We start from the raw sequence: 21,456 nt of genomic DNA, 5'->3' as shown, positions 1-21,456 counted from the left end.
CATTGATGTGGGCAGGTGGGAGGTAGGTGGCCGCCTGCCACGCGGCCCCGACGCGGACGAGGCGCGCGTCCGTTTGTTGTCCGCCGCGACCCAAACCCGGCGCAAGTTTGCGCTCGAAATGGGTCGGTCCGGACACAAAACGGACAAAATGGGTCCGGGCCGTGGCGCGCTGGGCCGCCTTGTTTGTCCGTTTTACCCCAAACAGACGGGGCCGGACGGATCCGGCTTGCCTGCTCCCTCTCCATGCTCCCATCCGTGCTCCCACTTCATCCTACGGCTGTTTTTTTTCTAATCTAATCATCTCCCCCCCTGATTTTCAGGGGGTGGGGCCGGCCTTGTTTTCTTCCAATCAAATCAAGTCACATATGCGGGAGCACGGATGGGAGCATGGGAAGGGAGCAGGCAAGTCTCGTCCGGGGCCGGACAGGATAGGGTCGCGCGGTGGAGTTGGCCTTAGATATGCCGATTTGGCGGAGTATTGTCCCGGGCTTCTGTGATCCACGTGATGGTAGTTGCCCGGCCGCGTCGATCAACGCTGTGTACATCGCGAGAAAATCGCGAAGCTGATCCTGGGTGCGGCCGTGGGTACATCGCCAGAAAACCTGGTCTCGTGGCGTCCTTTTTCCGAAATGGAAGACTCGAAGACGAGCGAAAAGATTGACTACTTACGCCGTTGACCCATCTTCTAGCTCCAGCTGTAGCCTATGCTCTGCAGCAACCACCCAGTGGAAAGAAGAAAGCAGAGCCACCTATAATTCCGTCCGTCCATCGTACCGCCGCATACCCGGCCAAGAACGCCAGCCACAGTGCCACACCCCCACCCGGATCCGTCCCCCAAAGCAATGGCCGCTCCGCCGCGCAAGCGGGGGCTCGCCTTCCGCACGGCGGCGCTCGCGCTCCTCGCCATCCTCGCCGTCGCGCGAGGGCAGCAGCAGTACGAGGCCAACGCGCAGACCAATTGCTACGGCAGAAACGGCAGCTCCGTGCTCGGCTACACCTGCAACGCCACCGCTGCGGCCGCCCCCTGCGCCACCTACGTCGTCTTCCGCTCCTCCCCGCCGTACTACGGCACGGCCGTCTCCATCTCCTACCTCCTCGGCTCCGATCCGGCCGCTGTCGCGGACGCCAACGGCGTTCCCACCGTCTCCCCGCTCGCCGACTCCCGCCTCGTGCTCGCGCCTGTCCCCTGCGGCTGCTCTCCGCGCGGCTACTACCAGCACAACTCCAGCCACACCATCCAGTTCCGCGGCGAGACCTACTTCATCATCGCCAACAACACCTACCAGGGCCTCACCACCTGCCAGGCGCTCCTCGCGCAGAACCCCAGGCACGGCAGCCGCGACCTCGTCGCCGGGAACAACCTCACCGTGCCGATCCGCTGCGCGTGCCCCTCGCCGGCACAGGCCGCCGCCGGGGTCAGGCACCTGCTCACCTACCTCGTCATGTGGGGCGACAGCGTCTCGGCCATCGCCGACCGCTTCCGTGTCGACACCCAGGCTGTGCTCCAGGCCAACAACCTCACCGCTAGCGAGATCATATTTCCCTTCACCACTCTGCTCATCCCGCTCAAGAGCGCGCCCACGCCGGACATGCTCGTGTCGCGGGCGCCGCCGCCCGCACCAGCGCCACCGCAGGCCCAGCAGCCGCCGGCATCTAGCAGCGGGAAGTGGATTGCCGTCGGCGTCGGTGTTGGTGTCGGCGTTCTTGCGCTGGCGGGCCTTATAGGACTGATCTTGTTATGTGTCCGCCGGCGGCGTCCCCGGCCAGGCGTTGGGGAAAGGAGCCGTGGGAGCAAGGTGATTCTCGACGTGCCCTCGTCGGCGGATTACGACGCTCTTGCCTCGGGCAAGCATACATCGTCGGCTATGACGACCTCCTCGTCTTCATCGGCGTTGGTGTCCAGCGACGCGCGCGCGGCGGTGGAGTCTCTGACCGTGTACAAGTATTCCGACCTTGAGAAGGCGACGGCGGGGTTCTCGGAGGACCGGCGGGTCAAGAACGCGTCCGTGTACCGCGCGGAGTTCAACGGCGACGCGGCGGCCGTGAAGCGGGTGGCCGGCGATGTGAGCGGCGAGGTCGGCATCCTGAAGCGCGTGAACCACTCCAGCCTTGTCCGCCTGTCCGGTTTCTGCGTCCACCACGGCGACACCTACCTCGTCTTCGAGTTCGCCGAGAACGGCGCGCTCAGCGACTGGCTCCACGGCGGCGGCGCCACCCTCGTGTGGAAGCAGCGCGTGCAGGCGGCGTTCGACGTTGCCGACGGCCTCAACTACCTCCATCACTACACCAACCCGCCGTGCGTGCACAAGAACCTCAAGAGCAGCAACGTCCTCCTCGACGACGACCTCCGCGCCAAGGTGTCAAGCTTCGCGCTAGCGCGGTCGGTCCCCATGGGCGCCGACGGTGGCGACGCGCAGCTGACCCGCCACGTCGTGGGCACCCAGGGGTACCTGGCCCCGGAGTACCTGGAGCACGGCCTCATCACGCCCAAGCTCGACGTTTTCGCCTTCGGCGTCATCCTCCTCGAGCTGCTGTCCGGGAAGGAGGCGGCATTCGACGGCGGCGACAAAAGGGGGGAGACGCTGCTGTGGGAGTCCGCGGACGGGCTGGTCGTCGACGGCGAGGACGCGCGCGGCAAGGTGCGGGCGTTCATGGACCCGCGGCTGAGCGGCGACTACCCGCTGGACCTCGCCGTCACCGTGGCATCGCTGGCGGTGAGGTGCGTGGCGAGGGAGCCCAGAGGGCGGCCGTCCATGGACGGGGTGTTCGTGACGCTGTCGGCGGTGTACAACTCCACGCTGGATTGGGATCCATCGGATTGCGGCAACTCTCGCTCTTCGATCATGGGGAGATAGTACCGCAGAGCAAAATTACTTGATGCGTAATCTGTTGGTGTAGCGAGAGTTAAGACCCAAATGTACAGTAGCTTTTCCCCATCCGGTGTAACGACTTGCTCTGTGACAAAATATAAGAACGTTTTTCACACTACACTAGTATAAAAAACGTTTTTATATTATAAAACGGGAGGAGAAAAATCAGCTAAAAGAAAACTACAAACAAAAATTATGGCATGGAGGGGATTTTTAATTTTAGGTGTGGCAATACTATTAAGAGGTGATCAGCATAATTACAAATCAGTTTTTTAATACAGTACAGACGCAAGCGCTCATATACACACATACATTCACTCCTATGAACGTACATACGCACACCCTACCCCTATGAGCACCTTCGAAAGACTGAGCCGACATATCATCTTGAAATTTACGAAGTCACCGTAGGCATCTCGTCGTTGACGGGAACGTCTCCTCCCACTGAATGCGCATCGCCGGGAATCCAAAAATAAATGCGAGCACTAGACTTGAACCCTGATGGGCTTGAGATACCACAGTCCCTCTAACCATCCAACCACAGATTGGTCTGCAATTTCAAATCAGTTGCTGGACGCTCAGACTGTTGCACATGGCTGCTATGAAGCCCATCATGGCTGACTCGTTCGGTTGAAAGACAGGTGGCCCCATGCTTCCGCTGCATCTATAATGGTGCTAGGGCATGTCTCTCTCACTGCAAAAATTTGCACCGGCATCCGTCAATCCACAGATAAATTTAGAAGTTAATTCAGATTTGACCCTGGTTCGAATTTTTTCGAGATCCGGCCTTTTTCCTATGGCCAGGGTCGATAGCGGTAGGGTTGCACGTCCTATCGTAAAAAAATTGCAAGTATCAAATACAGGCTTGTACGCACCTCCCGCCGGGCACCTCGGCGGTAGGGTTGCACAGGCTACAATTCGTCTGTTTGACGGTAGGGCTGCACCGCGCTGATATGGATAACTTGCCTACCGCTAAAGACTTTGGCGGCAGGCTGTTATACAACGTAGGATCCTCTTACTGTACCACTACTGGATATGAAGCTACAATCTTTTTGAATGTTTCCAAATTCCTGCTAGTCATTTGGGGTATAAGAGCATCTCTAGCAGACTCCTTAAAAAGACACAGATTATAAAAATTCGGTGACTATACGGGTTTGGCCCTTTTTTGGCTAGACCAGAGTTCGTATAGTCGCCTGGCCCACAAATGATTTTACGGTGGCTCGCAAACCGCCCCCCACCCCCACACACACACGATATATCTACGGGTTTGCAGCGAGTATACAGGGTGAAACCCTATCCCCGCGCCGCCGCAATCCTCCCTCTCCCCTCTCGATTTCTCGCCGTCGGTGACTCGAATCGGCCACCACACTCCACCATGTGGCGCGGGATGTGGAGCTCGGGCCGCCGCTCCGGCGGTAGCTACGACCCCGAGCGGCAGCGATGTGTCAAAGTCGACGGCGGGAGGAAGCGAGCCGCCCGGAAGTACACGAACCGCGGCCTAGAGCCGCCGCCGTAGCTCCTTTGCCGGGAGACGGAGGGGTACGACCGCAAGCAAGCGCGTCTGTCCGCCGGCGCGGGCAGCTCCGTCAGGGGGTCAAGCTCCCATACGCCGCTCCTCATGCCGGTGAAAAGGGAGCCGAAGAAGCTTCTGCCGCTCTACACGGTGAAGAGGGAGCTTGAGGCGGACCCGGCGCGGCCGGGCGGTGGCGTCATCGGGCTGGAGGATTTTCTCTCCCGACGAAGGCAGACATCTTCGAGCGGGCCATCGCCGCATGCAATGCATGGGAGGAGGAGGAGGCGGAGTAGCGCCGTCAATCTCTAGCCGAGCTCGGCGACGTCCTCCTCGAGCAGCAGCTCGCCAAGGCGCATGACTTTGACGCTAACCTCGAGGCATGGCACCGCGAAGCCAAGGGGCGCCGCAAAATCGTCGCCGCCGCAAAATCCGGTGAGCCAAATTTTGGCAGTAGGGTTTACGGTGGCCGCCGCTCCTCTGACCTACTTTGTACAAAATATGCTATGTATGAAAAATTACAGGTTCATTTTACGTTTCTATTCTATCACCACTGCTTTCGGTCCGTATGCGAGGCATTCTGCGAACTGTAAACTCAATTTACAGGTGTACGTTTTAAGGGGTCTGCTAAAGATGCTGAGAGTCACATACCGGATGTTGGAATTTGTTAGTAGGCCTTTGGCCCAAAGCCCAACTAAAATTCTGAAATTCTCTTGGCCCATTCATGCATAGCTTGTGAGTGGTGTGAGTGGGACTAAAGTTTAGTCCCACCTCGAAAGTTCAGTGAGACTTGCACCTCTTTATAAGGTGAGCTCTTCTACCACTTGTATGAGCATGAGAAGAGGAGACCTACACGCGTGCTCCTCCTCCTTGCTCGCCTCGCCACGTCACTGATACGTCTCCGTCGTATCTACTTTTCCTAACGCTTTTACTCATGTTTTGGACTCTAATTTGCATGATTTGAATGAAACTAACCCGGAATGACGCTGTTTTCAGCAGAACTACCATCTTGTTGTTTTTTTGTGCAGAAATAAAAGTTCTCGGATTGGAACGAAACATTTTGGAGAATTTTTATACAATAAAAGAAAAATACTGGAGCCAAGAACCACCAGAGGGGGGTCCCTAGGGGAGCACAACCCACCAGGGCGCGCCCCCTCCTGGCGTGCCCAGGTGGGTTGTGCCCACCCGGTGGCCTCGCAGACCCTATCTCCGACGCTATAAAATCACATTTTCGGAGAAAAAACCAGGGAGGAAGAATTATCTTGTTTCACGATACGGAGCCGCCGCCACCTCCTGTTCTTCATCGGGAGGCCAGATCTGGAGTCCGTTTGGGGCTCCAGAGAGGGGGATCTTCGATCTTCGTCATCACCAACCCTCCTTCATCGCCAATTCCATGATGCTCCCAACCGGGAGTGAGTAATTCCTTCATAGGCTCGCTCTTCAGTGAGGAGTTGGATGAGATTCATCATGTAATCGCGTTAGTTTTGTTAGGACTTGATCCCTAGTATCCATTGTGTTCTGAGATTGATGTTAATATGACTTTGTCATGCTTAATGCTTGTCACTTTGGGCCCGGGTGCCATGATTTCAGATCTGAACTATTTGTGTCATCACCATTATATCTATGTTCTAGATCCGATCTTGCAAGTCAAATTCACATATTACGTGTTATGATCCGTAAACCCCGGAGTGATAGTATTCGGGATACTTTCCTGTGATGATCGTAGTTTGAGGAGTTCATGTATTCACTATGTGATAATGCTTTGTTCCGGTTCTCTATTAAAAGGAGGCCTTAATATCCCTTAGTTTCCATATGGGCCCCGCTGCCACGGAGGGTAGGACAAAAGATGCCATGCAAGTTTTTTTCATAAGCACGTATGACTATTTATGGAATACATCCCTGCATTATATTTATGAACTGGAACTAGTTTTGTATCGCCCTAGGTTATGACTGTTATATGATGAATATCATCCAACGAATACACTGATCCAATGCCTACGATTTTCCTACATATTTATCTTGCTAAGTTACTATTGCTACTGTTACTGTTACATGCTACAAAATCATTGTTATCACTGTTACCGTTACTATTGTTGTTGCTACCACTATCAAAACTACCATATTACTGTGCTACAGATCGCTGCTGCAGATAATTAATCTCTAGGTGTGATTGAATTGACAACACATCTGCTAATACTCACAAATATTCTTTGGCTACCCTTGTTGAATCAGTACATTTGGGTTGAATACTCTACCCTTGAAAATTGTTGTGATCCCCTATACTTATGGGTTATCAAGACCTTTTTCTATCGTCGTTGCCGGGGAGCATAGCTATATTTGTTGAGTCACTTGGGATTATTATCTATTTATCACTATGAAGAATCTGAAGGATACAAAGACCAAGATCGTTCCCTCTAGGACGAGGGGAGGTAAGGAACTGCCATCACACTCTGCACTTGATTCATCTTTTGTTTTGAGTAGACTTGTAACACCGCCACATGCTATTAATCCTGATATGTCGTAAGTTATTGATGATGCTACTTCTATGAATTCTACTCATGATGATGCTAGTACCTTGCTTGATGATGGTGTGCCACTAGGTGATTTTCTTGATGAACAAATTCCTACAACTAAAGATATGGAGCATGTTGAAATTGATGAAATTATTGAAACTGAAAATCTTGAAACACCTATTAGACCTGGCCCTCCTAGATATGAAATGCCTAAGATACCTGAAGGTTATGTTATAGACGAGGAGACAGCTAGAGACTTTCTTGGTTGCAACGATAGAGATGATCTAAAGAAATTATTATGCAAACTGAAAGAGAAATCTTTGAATGCTAGAATGAAATGTGATCTTAAGTTTGCTACTTCACCTATCTTTGTTGATGATAAGGATTATGAATTCTCTGTCTATTGGAAATATGCCCTAGAGGCAATAATAAAATGGTTATTATTGCATTTCCTTGTTCATGATAATTATCTATTGTTCATGCTATAATTGTATTAACTGGAAACCGTAATACATGTGTGAATACATAGACCACAACATTTCCCTAGTAAGCCTCTAGTTGACTAGCTCGTTGATCAATAGATGGTTATGGTTTCCTGACCATGGACATCGGATGTTATTGATAACGGGATCACATCATTAGGAGAATGATGTGATGGACAAGACCCAATCCTAAGCATAGCACAAGATCGTGTAGTTCGTTTGCTAAGAGCTTTTCTAATGTCAAGTATCATTTCCTTAGACCATGAGATTGTGCAACTCCCAGATACAGTAGGAATGCTTTGGGTGTACCAAATGTCACAACATAACTGGGTGGCTATAAAGGTGCACTACAGGTATCTCCGAAAGTGTCTGTTGGGTTGGCACGAATCGAGACTGGGATTTGTCACTCCGTATGACGGAGAGGTATCTCTGGGCCCACTCGGTAATGCATCATCATAATGAGCTCAATGTGACTAATGAGTTAGCCACGGGATCATGCGTTACGGAACGAGTAAAGAGACTTGCCGGTAACGAGATTGAACAAGGTATAGGGATACCGACGATCGAATCTCGGGCAAGTAACATACCGATAGACAAAGGGAATTGTATACGGGATTGATTGAATCCCCGACATCGTGGTTCATCCGATGAGATCATCGTGGAACATGTGGGAGACAACATGGGTATCCAGATCCCGCTGTTGGTTATTGGCTGGAGAACGTCTCGGTCATGTCTGCATGGTTCCCGAACCCGTAGGGTCTACACTTAAGGTTCGGTGACGCTAGAGTTGTTATGGGAAATAGTATGTGGTTACCGAAGGTTGTTCGGAGTCCTCGATGAGATCCCGGACATGACGAGGAGCTCCGGAATGGTCCGAAGGTGAAGATCGGTATATTGGACGAAGGGTATTGGAGTCCGGAATTGTTCCGGGGGTACCAGGCTATGGCCAGCATGTTCGAAAGGGGTTTCGGAGGCCCCGGCAAGCGTTGGGGGGGGGGGGGGGCTTATGGGCCAAGGGGAAGGGGAAGGGGCAAACCAGCCCACTAAGGGGTTGTGCGCCCCTCCCAACCCCTCTCACGTAACCAGGAGAGGTGGGGGCGCCACCCCTAGGGCAGCCCCCTCCCGGCTTGGGGGGCAAGTTTCCTAGGGGGTGGGGGCGCCCAAACCCATCTAGGGTTTCCGCTGGCCGCCGCCTCCTCCTCTAGATCCATCTAGAGGGGTCGGCCCCCTCTCCCCTTCCCCCTATATATAGTGTGGGGGTGGGAGGGCAGCCGCACCCCTTGCCTGGCGCAGCCCTCTCCTCCTCCAACTCCTCCTCCTCCTCCGTAGTGCTTAGCGAAGCTCTGCCGGAGAACCACGAGCTCCATCGCCACCACGCCGTCGTGCTGCTGGAGTTCTCCCTCAACTTCTCCTCTCCCCTTGCTGGATCAAGATGGAGGAGACATCCCCGGGCTATACGTGTGTTGAACGCGGAGGCCCCGTCCGTTCGGTGCTAGATCGGATCTTCCGCGATTTGAATCGCCGCGAGTACGACTCCATCAACCGCGTTCTTATAACGCTTCCGCTTAGCGATCTTCAAGGGTATGAAGATGCACTCCCTCTCTCTCGTTGCTAGCATCTCCTAGATTGATCTTGGTGACATGTAGGAAAATTTTGAATTATTGCTACGTTCCCCAACAGTGGCATCATGAGCTAGGTCTATGCGTAGATTCTATGCACGAGTAGAACACAAAGTAGTTGTGGGCGATGATTTGTTCAATTTGCTTACCGTTACTAGTCTTATCTTGATTCGGCGGCATTGTGAAATGAAGCGGCCCGGCCCGACCTTACACGTACTCTTACGTGAGACAGGTTCCACTGACTGACATGCACTTGATGCATAAGGTGGCTAGCGGGTGTCTGTCTCTCCCACTTTAGTCGGATCGGATCGATGAAGAGGGTCCTTATGAAGGGTAAATAGCAATTGGCATATCACCGTTGTGGCTTTTGCGTAGGTAAGAAACGTTCTTGCTAGAAACCCATAGCAGCCACGTAAAACATGCAACAACAATTAGAGGGCGTCTAACTTGTTTTTGCAGGGTATGCTATGTGATGTGATATGGCCAAAATGATGTGATGAATTATATATATGTGATGTATGAGATTGATCATGTTCTTGTAATAGGAATCATGACTTGCATGTCGATGATTATGACAACCGGCAGGAGCCATAGGAGTTGTCTTAATTTATTGTATGACTTGCGTGTCAATGAAAAACGCCATGTAATTACTTTGCTTTATTGCTAACCGTTAGCCATAGTAGTAGAAGTAATAGTTGGCGAGACAACTTCATGAAGACACGATGATGGAGATCATGGTGTCATGCCGGTGATGAAGGTGATCATGCCACGCCTCGAAGATGGAGATCAAAAGGCGCAAGATGACATTGGCCATATCATGTCACTTTATGATTTGCATGTGATGTTTGTCATGTTTACATCTTATTTGCTTAGAACGACGGTAGCATAAATAAGATGATCCCTCACTAAAATTTCAAGAGATGTGTTCCCCCTAACTGTGCACCGTTGCGAAGGTTCGTTGTTTCGAAGCACCACGTGATGATCGGGTGTGATAGATTCTAACGTTCGCATACAACGGGTGTAAGCCAGATTTACACATGCGAAACACTTAGGTTGACTTGATGAGCCTAGCATGTACAGAGATGGCCTCGGAACACAAGAGACCGAAAGGTCGAACATGAGTCGTATAGTAGATACGATCAACATGGAGATGTTCACCGATGATGACTAGTCCGTCTCACGTGATGATCGGACACGGCCTAGTTGACTCGGATCATGTATCACTTATATGACTAGAGGGATGTCTATCTAAGTGGGAGTTCATTAAATAATTTGATTAGATGAACTTAATTATCATGAACATAGTCAAAAGGTCTTTGCAAATTATGTCGTAGCTTACGCTTTAGTTCTGCTAAGATATGTTCCTAGAGAAAATTTAGTTGAAAGTGATAGTAGCAATTATGCGGACTGAGTCCGTAAACTGAGGATTGTCCTCATTGCAGCACAGAAGGCTTATGTTCTTAATGCACCGCTCGGTGTGCTGAACCTCGAGCGTCGTTTGTGGATGTTGCGAACATCTGACATACACGTTTTGATGACTATGTGATAGTTCAGTGCGTAATGTTAAACGGTTTAGAATTGAGGCACCGAAGACATTTTGAAACGTCGCGGAACATATGAGATGTTCCAAGAGCTGAAATTGGGATTTTAGGCTCGTGCCCACGTCAAGAGGTGTGAGACCTTTGACAAGTTTCTTAAGCCTGCAAACTAAGGGAGAAAAGCTCAATCGTTGAGCATGTGCTCGGATTGTTTGAGTACTACAATCGCTTGAATCGAGTGGGAGTTGTCTTCCAGATGAGATAGTGATGGTTCCAAAGTCACTGCCACCAAGCTACTAGAGCTTCGTGATGAACTATAACATATCAGGGATGGATATGCTGATCCTTGAGCTATTCGCGATATTTGACACCGCGAAAGTAGAAATCAAGTAGGAGCATCAATTGTTGATGGTTAGTAAAAACCACTAGTTTCAAGAAGGGCAAGGGCAAGAAGGGATATTTCATGAAACGGCAAATCAGTTACTGCTCTAGTGAAGAAACCCAAGGTAGAGCCCAAACCCGAGACTAAGTGCTTCTGTAATGAGGGGAACGGTCACTGAAGCAGAACTACCCTAGATACTTGGTAGATGAGAAGGCTGGTAAGGTCGACAGAAGTATATTGGATATACATTATATTAATGTGTACTTTACTAGTACTCCTAGTAGCACCAGGGTATTAGATACCGGTTCGGTTGCTAAGTGTTGGTAACTCGAAATAAAAGGCTACGGAATAAATGGAGACTAACTAAAGGTGAGATGACGATATGTGTTGGAAGTGTTTCCAAGGTTGATGTGATCAAGCATCGCATGCTCCCTCTACCATCGAGATTGGTGTTAAACCTAAATTATTGTTATTTGGTGTTTGCATTGAGCATAGACATGATTGGATTATGTTTATCGCAATATGGTTATTCATTTAAGGAGAATAATGGTTACTCTGTTTATTTGAATAATACCTTCAATGGTCTTGCACCTAAAATGAATGGTTTATTGAATCTCGATCGTAGTGATACACATGATCATGCCAAAAGATATAAGATAGTAATGATAGTACCACATACTTGTGGCACTGCCATTTGAGTCATATTGGTATAAAACGCATGAAGAAGCTCCATGTAGATGGATCTTTGGACTCACTCGTTTTTGAAAAGATTGAGACATGCGAACCATGTCTATTGGTATATATGCATGAAGAAACTCCATGCAGATGGATCGTTTGGACTCACTTGATTTTGAATCACTTGAGACATGCAAATCATACCACATGGGCAAGATGACTGAAAGGCCTCGTTTTCAGTGAGATGGAACAAAAGAGCAACTTGTTGGAAGTAATACATTTGATGTGTGCAATCCAATGAGTGCTGAGGCACGTAGTGAATATCATTATGCTCTTACTTCACAGATGATTTGAGTAGATTCTAAGTATATTTACTTGATGAAATACAAGTCTGAAGTAATTTCAGAGTGAAGTAGAAGATCATCGTGACAAGAGGATAAGATGTCTATGATATGATCATAGAGATGAATATCTGAGTTACGAGTTTGGTACACAATTAAGACATTGTGGAAATTGTTTCACAACTAATACCGCCTGGAACACCATAGTGTGATGGTGTGTCCGAACATCATAAATGCACCCTATTGGATATGGTGCATACCATGATGTCTCTTATCGAATTACCACTATCGTTTATGGGTTAGGCATTAGAGACAACCGCATTCACTTTAACAGGGCACCACGCAATTCCGTTGAGACGACACCGTATGAACTATGGTTTAGAGAAACCTAAGCTGTCGTTTCTTAAAAGTTTGGGGCTGCGACGCTTATGTGAAAAAGTTTCAGGCTGATAAGCTCGAACCCAAAGCGGATAAATGCATCTTCATAGAATACCCAAAACAGTTGGGTATACCTCCTATTTCAGATCTGGAAGCAAAAGTGATTGTTTCTAGAAACAGGTCCTTTCTCGAGGAAAAGTTTCTCTCGAAAGAATTGAGTGGGAGGATGGTGGAGACTTGATGAGGTTATTGAACCGTCACTTCAACTAGTGTGTAGCAGGGCACAAGAAGTTGTTCCTGTGGCACCTACACCAATTGAAGTGGAAGCTTATGATAGTGATCATGAAACTTCAGATCAAGTCACTACCAAACCTCGTAGGACGACAAGGATGTGTACTACTTCAGAGTGATACGTAATCCTGTCTTGGAAGTCATGTTGCTAGACAACAATGAACCTACGAGCTATGGAGAAGCGATGGTGGGCCCAGATTCCGACGAATGGCTCGAGGCCATAAAATCCGAGAGAGGATCCATGTATAAAAACAAAGTATAGACTTTGGAAGAACTACTTGATGGTCGTAAGGCTGTTGGGTGCAGATGGATTTTAAAAGGAAGACGGACAATGATGGTAAGTGTCACCATTAAGAAAGCTCGACTTGTCGTTAAGATGTTTTCCGACAAGTTCAAGGAGTTGACTACGATGAGATTTTCTCACTCGTAGCGATGCTAAGAGTCTGTTGGAATTATATTAGCAGTTACTGCATTATTTATGAAATCTTGCAGATAGGATGTCAAAAACATTGTTTCCTCGACGATTTTCTTGAGGAAAGGTTGTATGTGATACAACCAGAAGGTTTTGTCAATCCTGAAAGATGCTAACAAGTATGCAAAGCTCCAGCAATCCTTCTAAGGACCGGAGTAAGCATCTCGGAGTTGGAATGTACGCTTTGATGAGATGATCAAAGATTTTGGGTTTTACAAAGTTTATGAGAAACTTATATTTCCAAAGAAGTGAGTGGGAGCACTATAGAATTTTTGATGAGTATATGTTGTTAACATATTGTTGATCAGAAATGATGTAGAATTTCTGGAAAGCATACAGGGTTATTTGAAAAGTGTTTTTCAATGGAAAACCTGGATTAAGCTACTTGAACATTGAGCATCAAGATCTATAAGGATAGATCAAAAACGCTTAATAGTACTTTCAAATGAATACATACCGTGACAAGATTTTGAAGGAGTTCAAAATAGATCAGCAAAGAAGGAGTTCTTGGTTGCGTTACAAGGTGTGAGTATTGAGTAAGACTCAAGACCTGACCACGGCAGAAGGGAGAGAAAGGACGAAGGTCGTCCCCTATGCTTTAGACGTAGACTCTACAGTATGCTATGTTGTGTACTGCACCTGGAGTGTGCCTTGCCATGAGTTAGTCAAGGGGTACAATAGTGATCCAGGAATGGATCACATGACAGCGGTCGAACTTATCCTTAGTAACTAGTGGACTAAGGAATTTTCTCGATTATGGAGGTGGTAAAAGAGTTCGTCGTAAAGGGTTATGTCGATGCAAACTTTGACACTAATCCGGATGACTCTAAGTAGTAAACCGGATTCGTATAGTAGAGCGGTTATTTGGAATAGCTCCAAGTAGCGCGTGGCAGCTGCATCTACAAGATGACATAGAGATTTGTAAAGCACACACGGATCTGAAAGGTTCAGACCCGTTGACTAATAACCTCTCTCACAAGCGAGATATGAACAAACCCCATGGGTGTTGGATTCATTACAATCACATAGTGATGTGAACTAGATTATTGACTCTAGTGCAAGTGGGAGACTATTGGAAATATGCCCTAGAGGCAATAATAAAATGGTCATTATTGCATTTCCTTGTTCATGATAATTGTCTATTGTTCATGCTATAATTGTATTAACTGGAAACCGTAATACATGTGTGAATACATAGACCACAACATGTCCCTAGTAAGCCTCTAGTTGACTAGCTCGTTGATCAATAGATGGTTATGGTTTCCTGACCATGGACATTGGATGTCATTGATAACGGGATCACATCATTAGGAGAATGATGTGATGGACAAGACCCAATCCTAAGCATAGCACAAGATCGTGTAGTTCGTTTGCTAAGAGCTTTTCTAATGTCAAGTATCATTTCCTTAGACCATGAGATTGTGCAACTCCCGGATACCGTAGGAATGCTTTGGGTGTACCAAACGTCACAACGTAACTGGGTGGCTATAAAGGTGCACTACAGGTATCTCCGAAAGTGTCTGTTGGGTTGGCACGAATCGAGACTGGGATTTGTCACTCCGTATGACGGAGAGGTATCTCTGGGCCCACTCGGTAATGCATCATCATAATGAGCTCAATGTGACTAATGAGTTAGCCACGGGATCATGCGTTACGGAACGAGTAAAGAGACTTGCCGGTAACGAGATTGAACAAGGTATAGGGATACCGACGATCGAATCTCGGGCAAGTAACATACCGATAGACAAAGGGAATTGTATACGGGATTGATTGAATCCCCGACATCGTGGTTCATCCGATGAGATCATCGTGGAACATGTGGGAGCCAACATGGGTATCCAGATCTCGCTGTTGGTTATTGGCCGGAGAACGTCTCGGTCATGTCTGCATGGTTTCCGAACCCGTAGGGTCTACACACTTAAGGTTCGGTGACGCTAGAGTTGTTATGGGAAATAGTATGTGGTTACCGAAGGCTGTTCGGAGTCCTGGATGAGATCCCGGACATGACGAGGAGCTCCGGAATGGTCCGGAGGTGAAGATCGGTATATTGGACGAAGGGTATTGGAGTCCGGAATTGTCCCCGGGGTACCAGGCTATGGCCAGCATGTTCGAAAGGGGTTTCGGAGGCCCCGGCAAGCGTTGGGGGGGGGCTTATGGGCCAAGGGGAAGGGGAAAACCAGCCCACTAAGGGGCTGTGCGCCCCTCCCAACATCTCTCACGTAACCAGGAGATGTGGGGGCACCACCCCTAGGGCAGCCGCCCCTCCCGGCTTGGGGGCAAGTTTCCTAGGGGGTGGGGGCGCCCAAACCCATCTAGGGTTTCCGCTGGCCGCCGCCTCCTCCTCTAGATCCATCTAGAGGGGTCGGCCCCCTCTCCCCTTCCCCCTATATATAGTGAGGGGGTGGGAGGGCAGCCGCACCCCTTGCCTGGCGCAGCCCTCTCCTCCTCCAACTCCTCCTCCTCCTCCGTAGTGCTTAGCGAAGCTCTGCCGGAGAACCACGAGCTCCATCGCCACCACGCCGTCGTGCTGCTGGAGTTCTCCCTCAACTTCTCCTCTCCCCTTGCTGGATCAAGATAGAGGAGACATCCCCGGGCTGTACGTGTGTTGAACGCGGAGGCGCCGTCCGTTCGGTGCTAGATCGGATCTTCCGCGATTTGAATCGCCGCGAGTACGACTCCATCAACCGCGTTCTTATAACGCTTCCGCTTAGCGATCTTCAAGGGTATGAAGATGCACTCCCTCTCTCTCGTTGCTAGCATCTCCTAGATTGATCTTGGTGACATGTAGGAAAATTTTGAATTATTGCTACGTTCCCCAACACTGTCGACCCAGAGTTAATTACTTTGGTTGAACCTGATCCTTTCCATGGCTATGAAACTGAAACTGTTGTGGCACACCTTACCAAATTAAATGATATAGCTACCCTATTTGCTCATGATGAGAAGATTCGCTTTTCTTATATCCTCAAATTATTTCCGTTCTCATTAAAGGGTGATGCTAAGATATGGTACAGTACTCTTGCTCCTGGTTGTGTGCGTAGTCCCCGGGATATGATTTATTACTTCTCTGAAAATATTTTCCTGCTCATAAGAAACAAGCTGCCTTACAAGAAATATTTAACTTTGTGCAAATTGAAGAAGAGAGTCTCCCACAAGCTTGGGGGAGGCTTCTCCAATTCCTTAATGCTTTGTCTGATCATCCTCTTAAGAAAAATGAAATACTTGATATCTTCTATAATGGACTAACCAGTGCTTCTAGGGACTTCCTAGATAGTCGTGTTGGTTGTGTTTCAGGGAATGAACTGTTGAACAAGTTGAGGAATTAATGAATAACATATTGAAAATTTATGAAGATTGGACTCTTCCTGAACCACCTCCTAAACCCACTCTGAAGAAGAGGGGTATCTTATATCTCAGTCCTGAAGATATGCAAGAGGCAAAGAAATGTATTAAGGAAAAGGTATTGAAGCTGAAGATGTCAAAAATTTACCTCCTATTGAAGAGATACATGGACTTGATACACCACCACCCAAGGTGGTAGAGGTAAACTCTTTGATGAAATTTGATGAAAGGGACAATCCTTATAATATGCATCCTAGTCAGTGCATTTATGAGTCTGATAACTACATTAGAAAACAAGATTACTTCAATGAAAATGTTATGAAACAATTGAAATACAACTCCGATATCATTGCTCGCTTGAGTTACTTGTTATTTAGAATCTGTAATGATGTTAGAGATGTAGGAAAACATGCCTCTATGGTTTATACTCAGTTAGAACAAGTTTCTAAATCTCAAAGAGAATTGCTTCATGAAAAACAACAATATCAATGATCATGCTGTTAGAGTAATGACAAAAGGAGGTAGAATGACTCAGGAACCACTTTATCCTGAGGGACACCCTAAAAGAATTGAACAAGACTCTCAAAGAATTAACACCGATGCACCTAGTCCTTTTAAAAAGATGAAGAAAAAGAAAAATGATATGACTTTGCATACCTCTAGTGAACTTGAAATAGAGAAACCTCCTGAAGATAATAATGATGTTTCTATCTCTGATGCTGAAACTCAATCTGGTAATGAACATTCACCTAGAGATAATGAAAAATATAATGACGATGTTCATGAAGACACTCAACCAAACAATGATAAAGAACCAGACAATGATGTTGAGATAGAACCAGTTGTTGATCTTGATAACCCACAACCTAAAAATGAAAGATATGATAAAAGAGACTTTGTGGCTATAAAAAATGGTAAAGAAAGAGAACCATGGGTTCAAAAACCCATGTCCTTTCCACCTAAATAAACTAAGAAGAAAGATGATGAAGAATTTGAGCGCTTTGCTGAAATGCTTAGGCCAGTCTTTTTGCGCACTCGCTTGACTGATATTTTAAATATGGCCCCTTATGCAAAGTACATGAAAGACATCGTCACTAATAAGACAAAAATACCGGAAGCTGAAATCTCAACCATGCTTGCTAATTATTCTTTTAAGGATGGAGTACCTAAAAAACTTGGAGATCTGGGAATACCAACTATACCTTGCTCCATCAAAAGAAACTATGTTAAAACTGCTTTGTGTGATTTAGGAGCTGGTGTTAGTGTTATGCCTTTCTCTTTATAGAAAAGACTTGACTTGAATAAACTCACACCTACTGAAATATCTTTGCAAATGGCTGATAAATCAACTGACATACCTATCGGTATTTGTGAGGATGTGCCCGTTGTTGTTGCAAATGTTACCATCTTAACTGACTTTATTATACTTCAGATGCACGAGGACGACAACATGTCGATTATCCTTGGTAGACCCTTTTTGAATACTGCAGGGGCTGTTATTGATTGCAATAAAAGCAAGGTCACTTTTCATATCGATGGTAATGAGCATACGGTGCACTTTCTGAAGAAACAATTCCAAGTGAATGGTATTAATGTTATTGAAAAATCTCCGACAATCACTATTGGAAGTTTTCAACTACCTCTGTATACTGCCAAAAAGAAATATGATATACACATTGTTGGGGACATGCATATCCCCGTTGAGATAACTTAGTGTTTTATGAAAGTTCTTCGGTTTCATGCCAATCGAAGGTGGTTGTTAATAAGACTTAATCAACCTTATTAATGGATCATTTTTGAGAAGTATGAAGTTGATAAATTTAGTAGGCACTACCTTCTGTCCTTACCTTTTGTTTTATATTTTTCTTAGTTAAATAAAATAAAATGCCATGTTTATCCTGTTTTCTGGATTTTCCGTGCAATAAAAAGTGACTCGAAAATAAAAGTGCTCAGAATGCCCTGAAAATTTAATATGATTTTTTTCTGAATTTTTCTTAATTTTTAGTGCAAATAACATCAGAAGGGGGTGCACCAGGTGAGCACAACCCACCTGGACGCGCTAGCAGCCCCAGGCGCGCCCTAGTGGGTTATGGTCCCCACGTGGCCCCCCTCACTTATATCTTTAGCCCATGTCATCACCTACCTCCAGAAAAATTCACCATTGCTCTCTCTCTCTCCCTCTCCCTCTCTCTCTCTCGTGTTCTTGCTCTCAAACCCGCGGATTTCGATCTCTTTACTCGAAGCTCCATTTCTGAAACTATTTTGGGGGATTGCTACTTGGTATGTGACTCCTCCATTGTCCAATTAGTTTTTGATTTAGTGGATTATATTTTGAATAATTAACTACCCTTGGTGCTGCTGTAGATGAGCTTGCATGTTGAATTCTTAGAGTTCTAAGTAGTTTGAATGCTCAATATAGCCTCTATGCATGCTTATGAGTAGTTGCTATCAATCTTGTGAAGTTTTGTTGACAAAAATTTTGTGACCCAAATTTTTTTCTTTAGAAAATTTACACAGATACGATGAACCTCTTTGGAAGGAGTTCTTCGAGGCGGAGGTCCTTGGAGGCATCTTCTAGTAGTGGCTCATCCCGTCAATCTTATGTTGAACCAAGTGCAAGTTCAATACGGGATGCCGCCACCAAATCATGCTTATGGTCATGCGACGATTTCATGATGATGGAAGGTATTAAAGAAGAATTTGAGCAATATGTTCACAATGCTAAGCTCGGTCCCTACATTGAAGATAAGTGCAACCAGCATCTCACTCTCATAGAATCGTTTACTAAAGAGTTTAAATTTCATCCTCGTGAGTCTAGAGTTTCGTTTAAACGATCACCATGCCTCTAGACGCGTTTAGTGGTGTGTGTAAAATTCCATTTTGGGGTTCGTTGGACGAACCACCAAGGTCTGAGTATGAGTCATTCCTGACTAGTCTTTGCTACGGTGAGAACGGAGGGGTGACACAAGGTAGAATAAAAAGTATTCATTTCCCATCAATTCAATACTTTGCACTGTTTAATGGAAAATGCATCGTAGGCAAACAAGACTGTAGTACACTATGTGCTCCTAATTTGAGCCTCATACACACTGCTCTCACCGGTATCAAATGTTATAACCTTGGAGCGATTGTTGCACACATATTGCAACACAATGCTGGTAGTGGGTATTTTTACGGTGGGATTTATGCTTCACGTTTAGCAAGGGAGCTTGGTGTATCACTTTGCCCTAGTGACCCAATCCTACCTAGTCATTACTTAGACTTATGTTGAACCAAGTGCAAGTTCAATACGGGATGCCGCCACCAAATCATGCTTATGGTCGTGCGACGATTTCATGATGATGGTAGGTATTAAAGAAGAATTTGAGCAATATGTTCACAATGCCGAGCTCGGTCCCTACATTGAAGATAAGTGCAACCAGCATCTCAGTCTCACAGAATCGTTTACTAAAGAGTTTAAATTTCATCCTCGTGAGTCTAGAGTTTCGTTTAAACGATCACCATGCCTCTAGACGCATTTAGTGGTGTGTGTAAAATTCCATTTTGGGGTTCGTTGGACGAACCACCAAGGTTTGAGTATGAGTCATTTCTGACTAGTCTTTGCTACGGTGATAATAGAGGGGTGACATAAGGTAGAATAAAAGGTATTCATTTCCCATCAATTCAATACTCTGCACTGTTTAATGGAAAATGCATCGTAGGCAAACAAGACTGTAGTACACTATGTGCTCCTGATTTGAGCCTCATACACACTGCTCTCACCGGTATCAAATGTTATAACCTTGGAGCGATTGTTGCACACATATTGCAACACAATGCTGGTAGTGGGTATTTTTCCGGTGGGATTTATGCTTCACGTTTAGCAAGGGAGCTTGGTGTATTACTTTGCCCTAGTGACCCAATCCTACCTACTCAGTACTTAGACTTTGAGTCCATGAAGCGCCATAAGTTCCTTAAGGGCGAGATCACTGATTATACTTATAACATGTTGTTCAATAAAGTTTCCGTTGTGCGCACCTTTTTGCCTGCACCTTCTCTCTTTGATTATCACAGGAAAGGAAGATATTATGTTCTTGAGAGCGAGGCCCGCGCACACTACGCAGAGGTTGTGGCTGCTCGGCGGGCTGAAGAGGCTGCACCAAGAGCCTCCGTGAGCTACCACTCTAACTACTATGCAGGCCACGGATGGTGATTACCAAGCTAGGCCAAAAATCTAGGCTTGGGGGAGTATGTATTACCACCGACATTATATTCATGTTCACACATTTCATTTCAGTTGTCGGTGTCCACACTTTTTCATTGTATCATCCATTTTAGATTTGTTTTCTCACTTTCTTCTTATGTGTTTGAAAAACTTCGAGAAAACCCAAAAAACATTCTTGCTTATTTTTGGTTTTCCTTTCTAGTTTAATTAGCTGTAGTATTAAAAGAAAACCCAAAAAGATTTCCCGATTCTTCTTCTTGCTTGTGGGGAGCTTTCCCGTGTAAATAGTTTTTCTCGTTTTTGTTTTTCTTCCTTTTAATTTTCCTTGTTCAAGAAAAACTAAAAACTCCAAAAATATTTCAGTGTGTTTCTCTAAATTTCTTTTCTTTTTATTGAGTCATACCGAGAAGAAGACCACAATGAAAATGTTGAGTGGCTCTCATTTGCATTGTTATTGATCTAACGAAGAACTCATATTACCTTGTGTTCTCCTTTTGAATAAAATGTTTGCAGATTCCAGCTTAGTCCATGGCACTCTTGCACTATTATTATTTTCATATCATTCGGTCATGCAAGTGAAAGGCAATAATGACGATATATGATGAACTGACTATGACAGAGAGAAACGGGTATGAACTTGACTTGTTCTGTTTTTGTAAATATGTTTAACCTAGTATCCATGATTCAGCCTATTATGATCAAACATGTTTGCAATGATAATAAGATATTATAGTTTCTCATGCCATGCTTAAGTAGCTAGGAGTGTATAATGATTTATCTTGGATGTTAACATGCATTAAAACGATTGTGATGTAGCATGACGATATGGTATCCTCTTC

General features: G+C 46.4%; 1 protein-coding gene across 1 annotated transcript; it reads left to right on the top strand.

The window, feature by feature from the left end:
* Nucleotides 1–615: 615 nt before the first annotated feature.
* On the top strand, nucleotides 616–2,983 carry LOC109754862 (protein LYK5). The gene has a single exon (XM_020313752.4). It carries the CDS (start codon nucleotides 843–845, stop codon nucleotides 2,853–2,855), a length of 2,013 nt encoding a protein of 670 aa, XP_020169341.2. The 5' UTR covers nucleotides 616–842; the 3' UTR covers nucleotides 2,856–2,983.
* The last annotated feature ends 18,473 nt before the right edge of the window (nucleotides 2,984–21,456 follow it).

Source organism: Aegilops tauschii, chromosome 6, assembly GCF_002575655.3.
Source record: "Aegilops tauschii subsp. strangulata cultivar AL8/78 chromosome 6, Aet v6.0, whole genome shotgun sequence".
Classification (NCBI taxonomy): Eukaryota; Viridiplantae; Streptophyta; class Magnoliopsida; order Poales; family Poaceae; genus Aegilops; species Aegilops tauschii.
The sequence above is the reverse complement of the archived record's forward strand: the minus strand, read 5'-3'. Positions and strand labels throughout refer to the sequence as shown.

Bases quoted from the DNA above. Each gene is read 5' to 3' on its own strand.
- LOC109754862 (XM_020313752.4), top strand. From the start codon at position 843: ATGGCCGCTCCGCCGCGCAAGCGGGGGCTCGCCTTCCGCACGGCGGCG.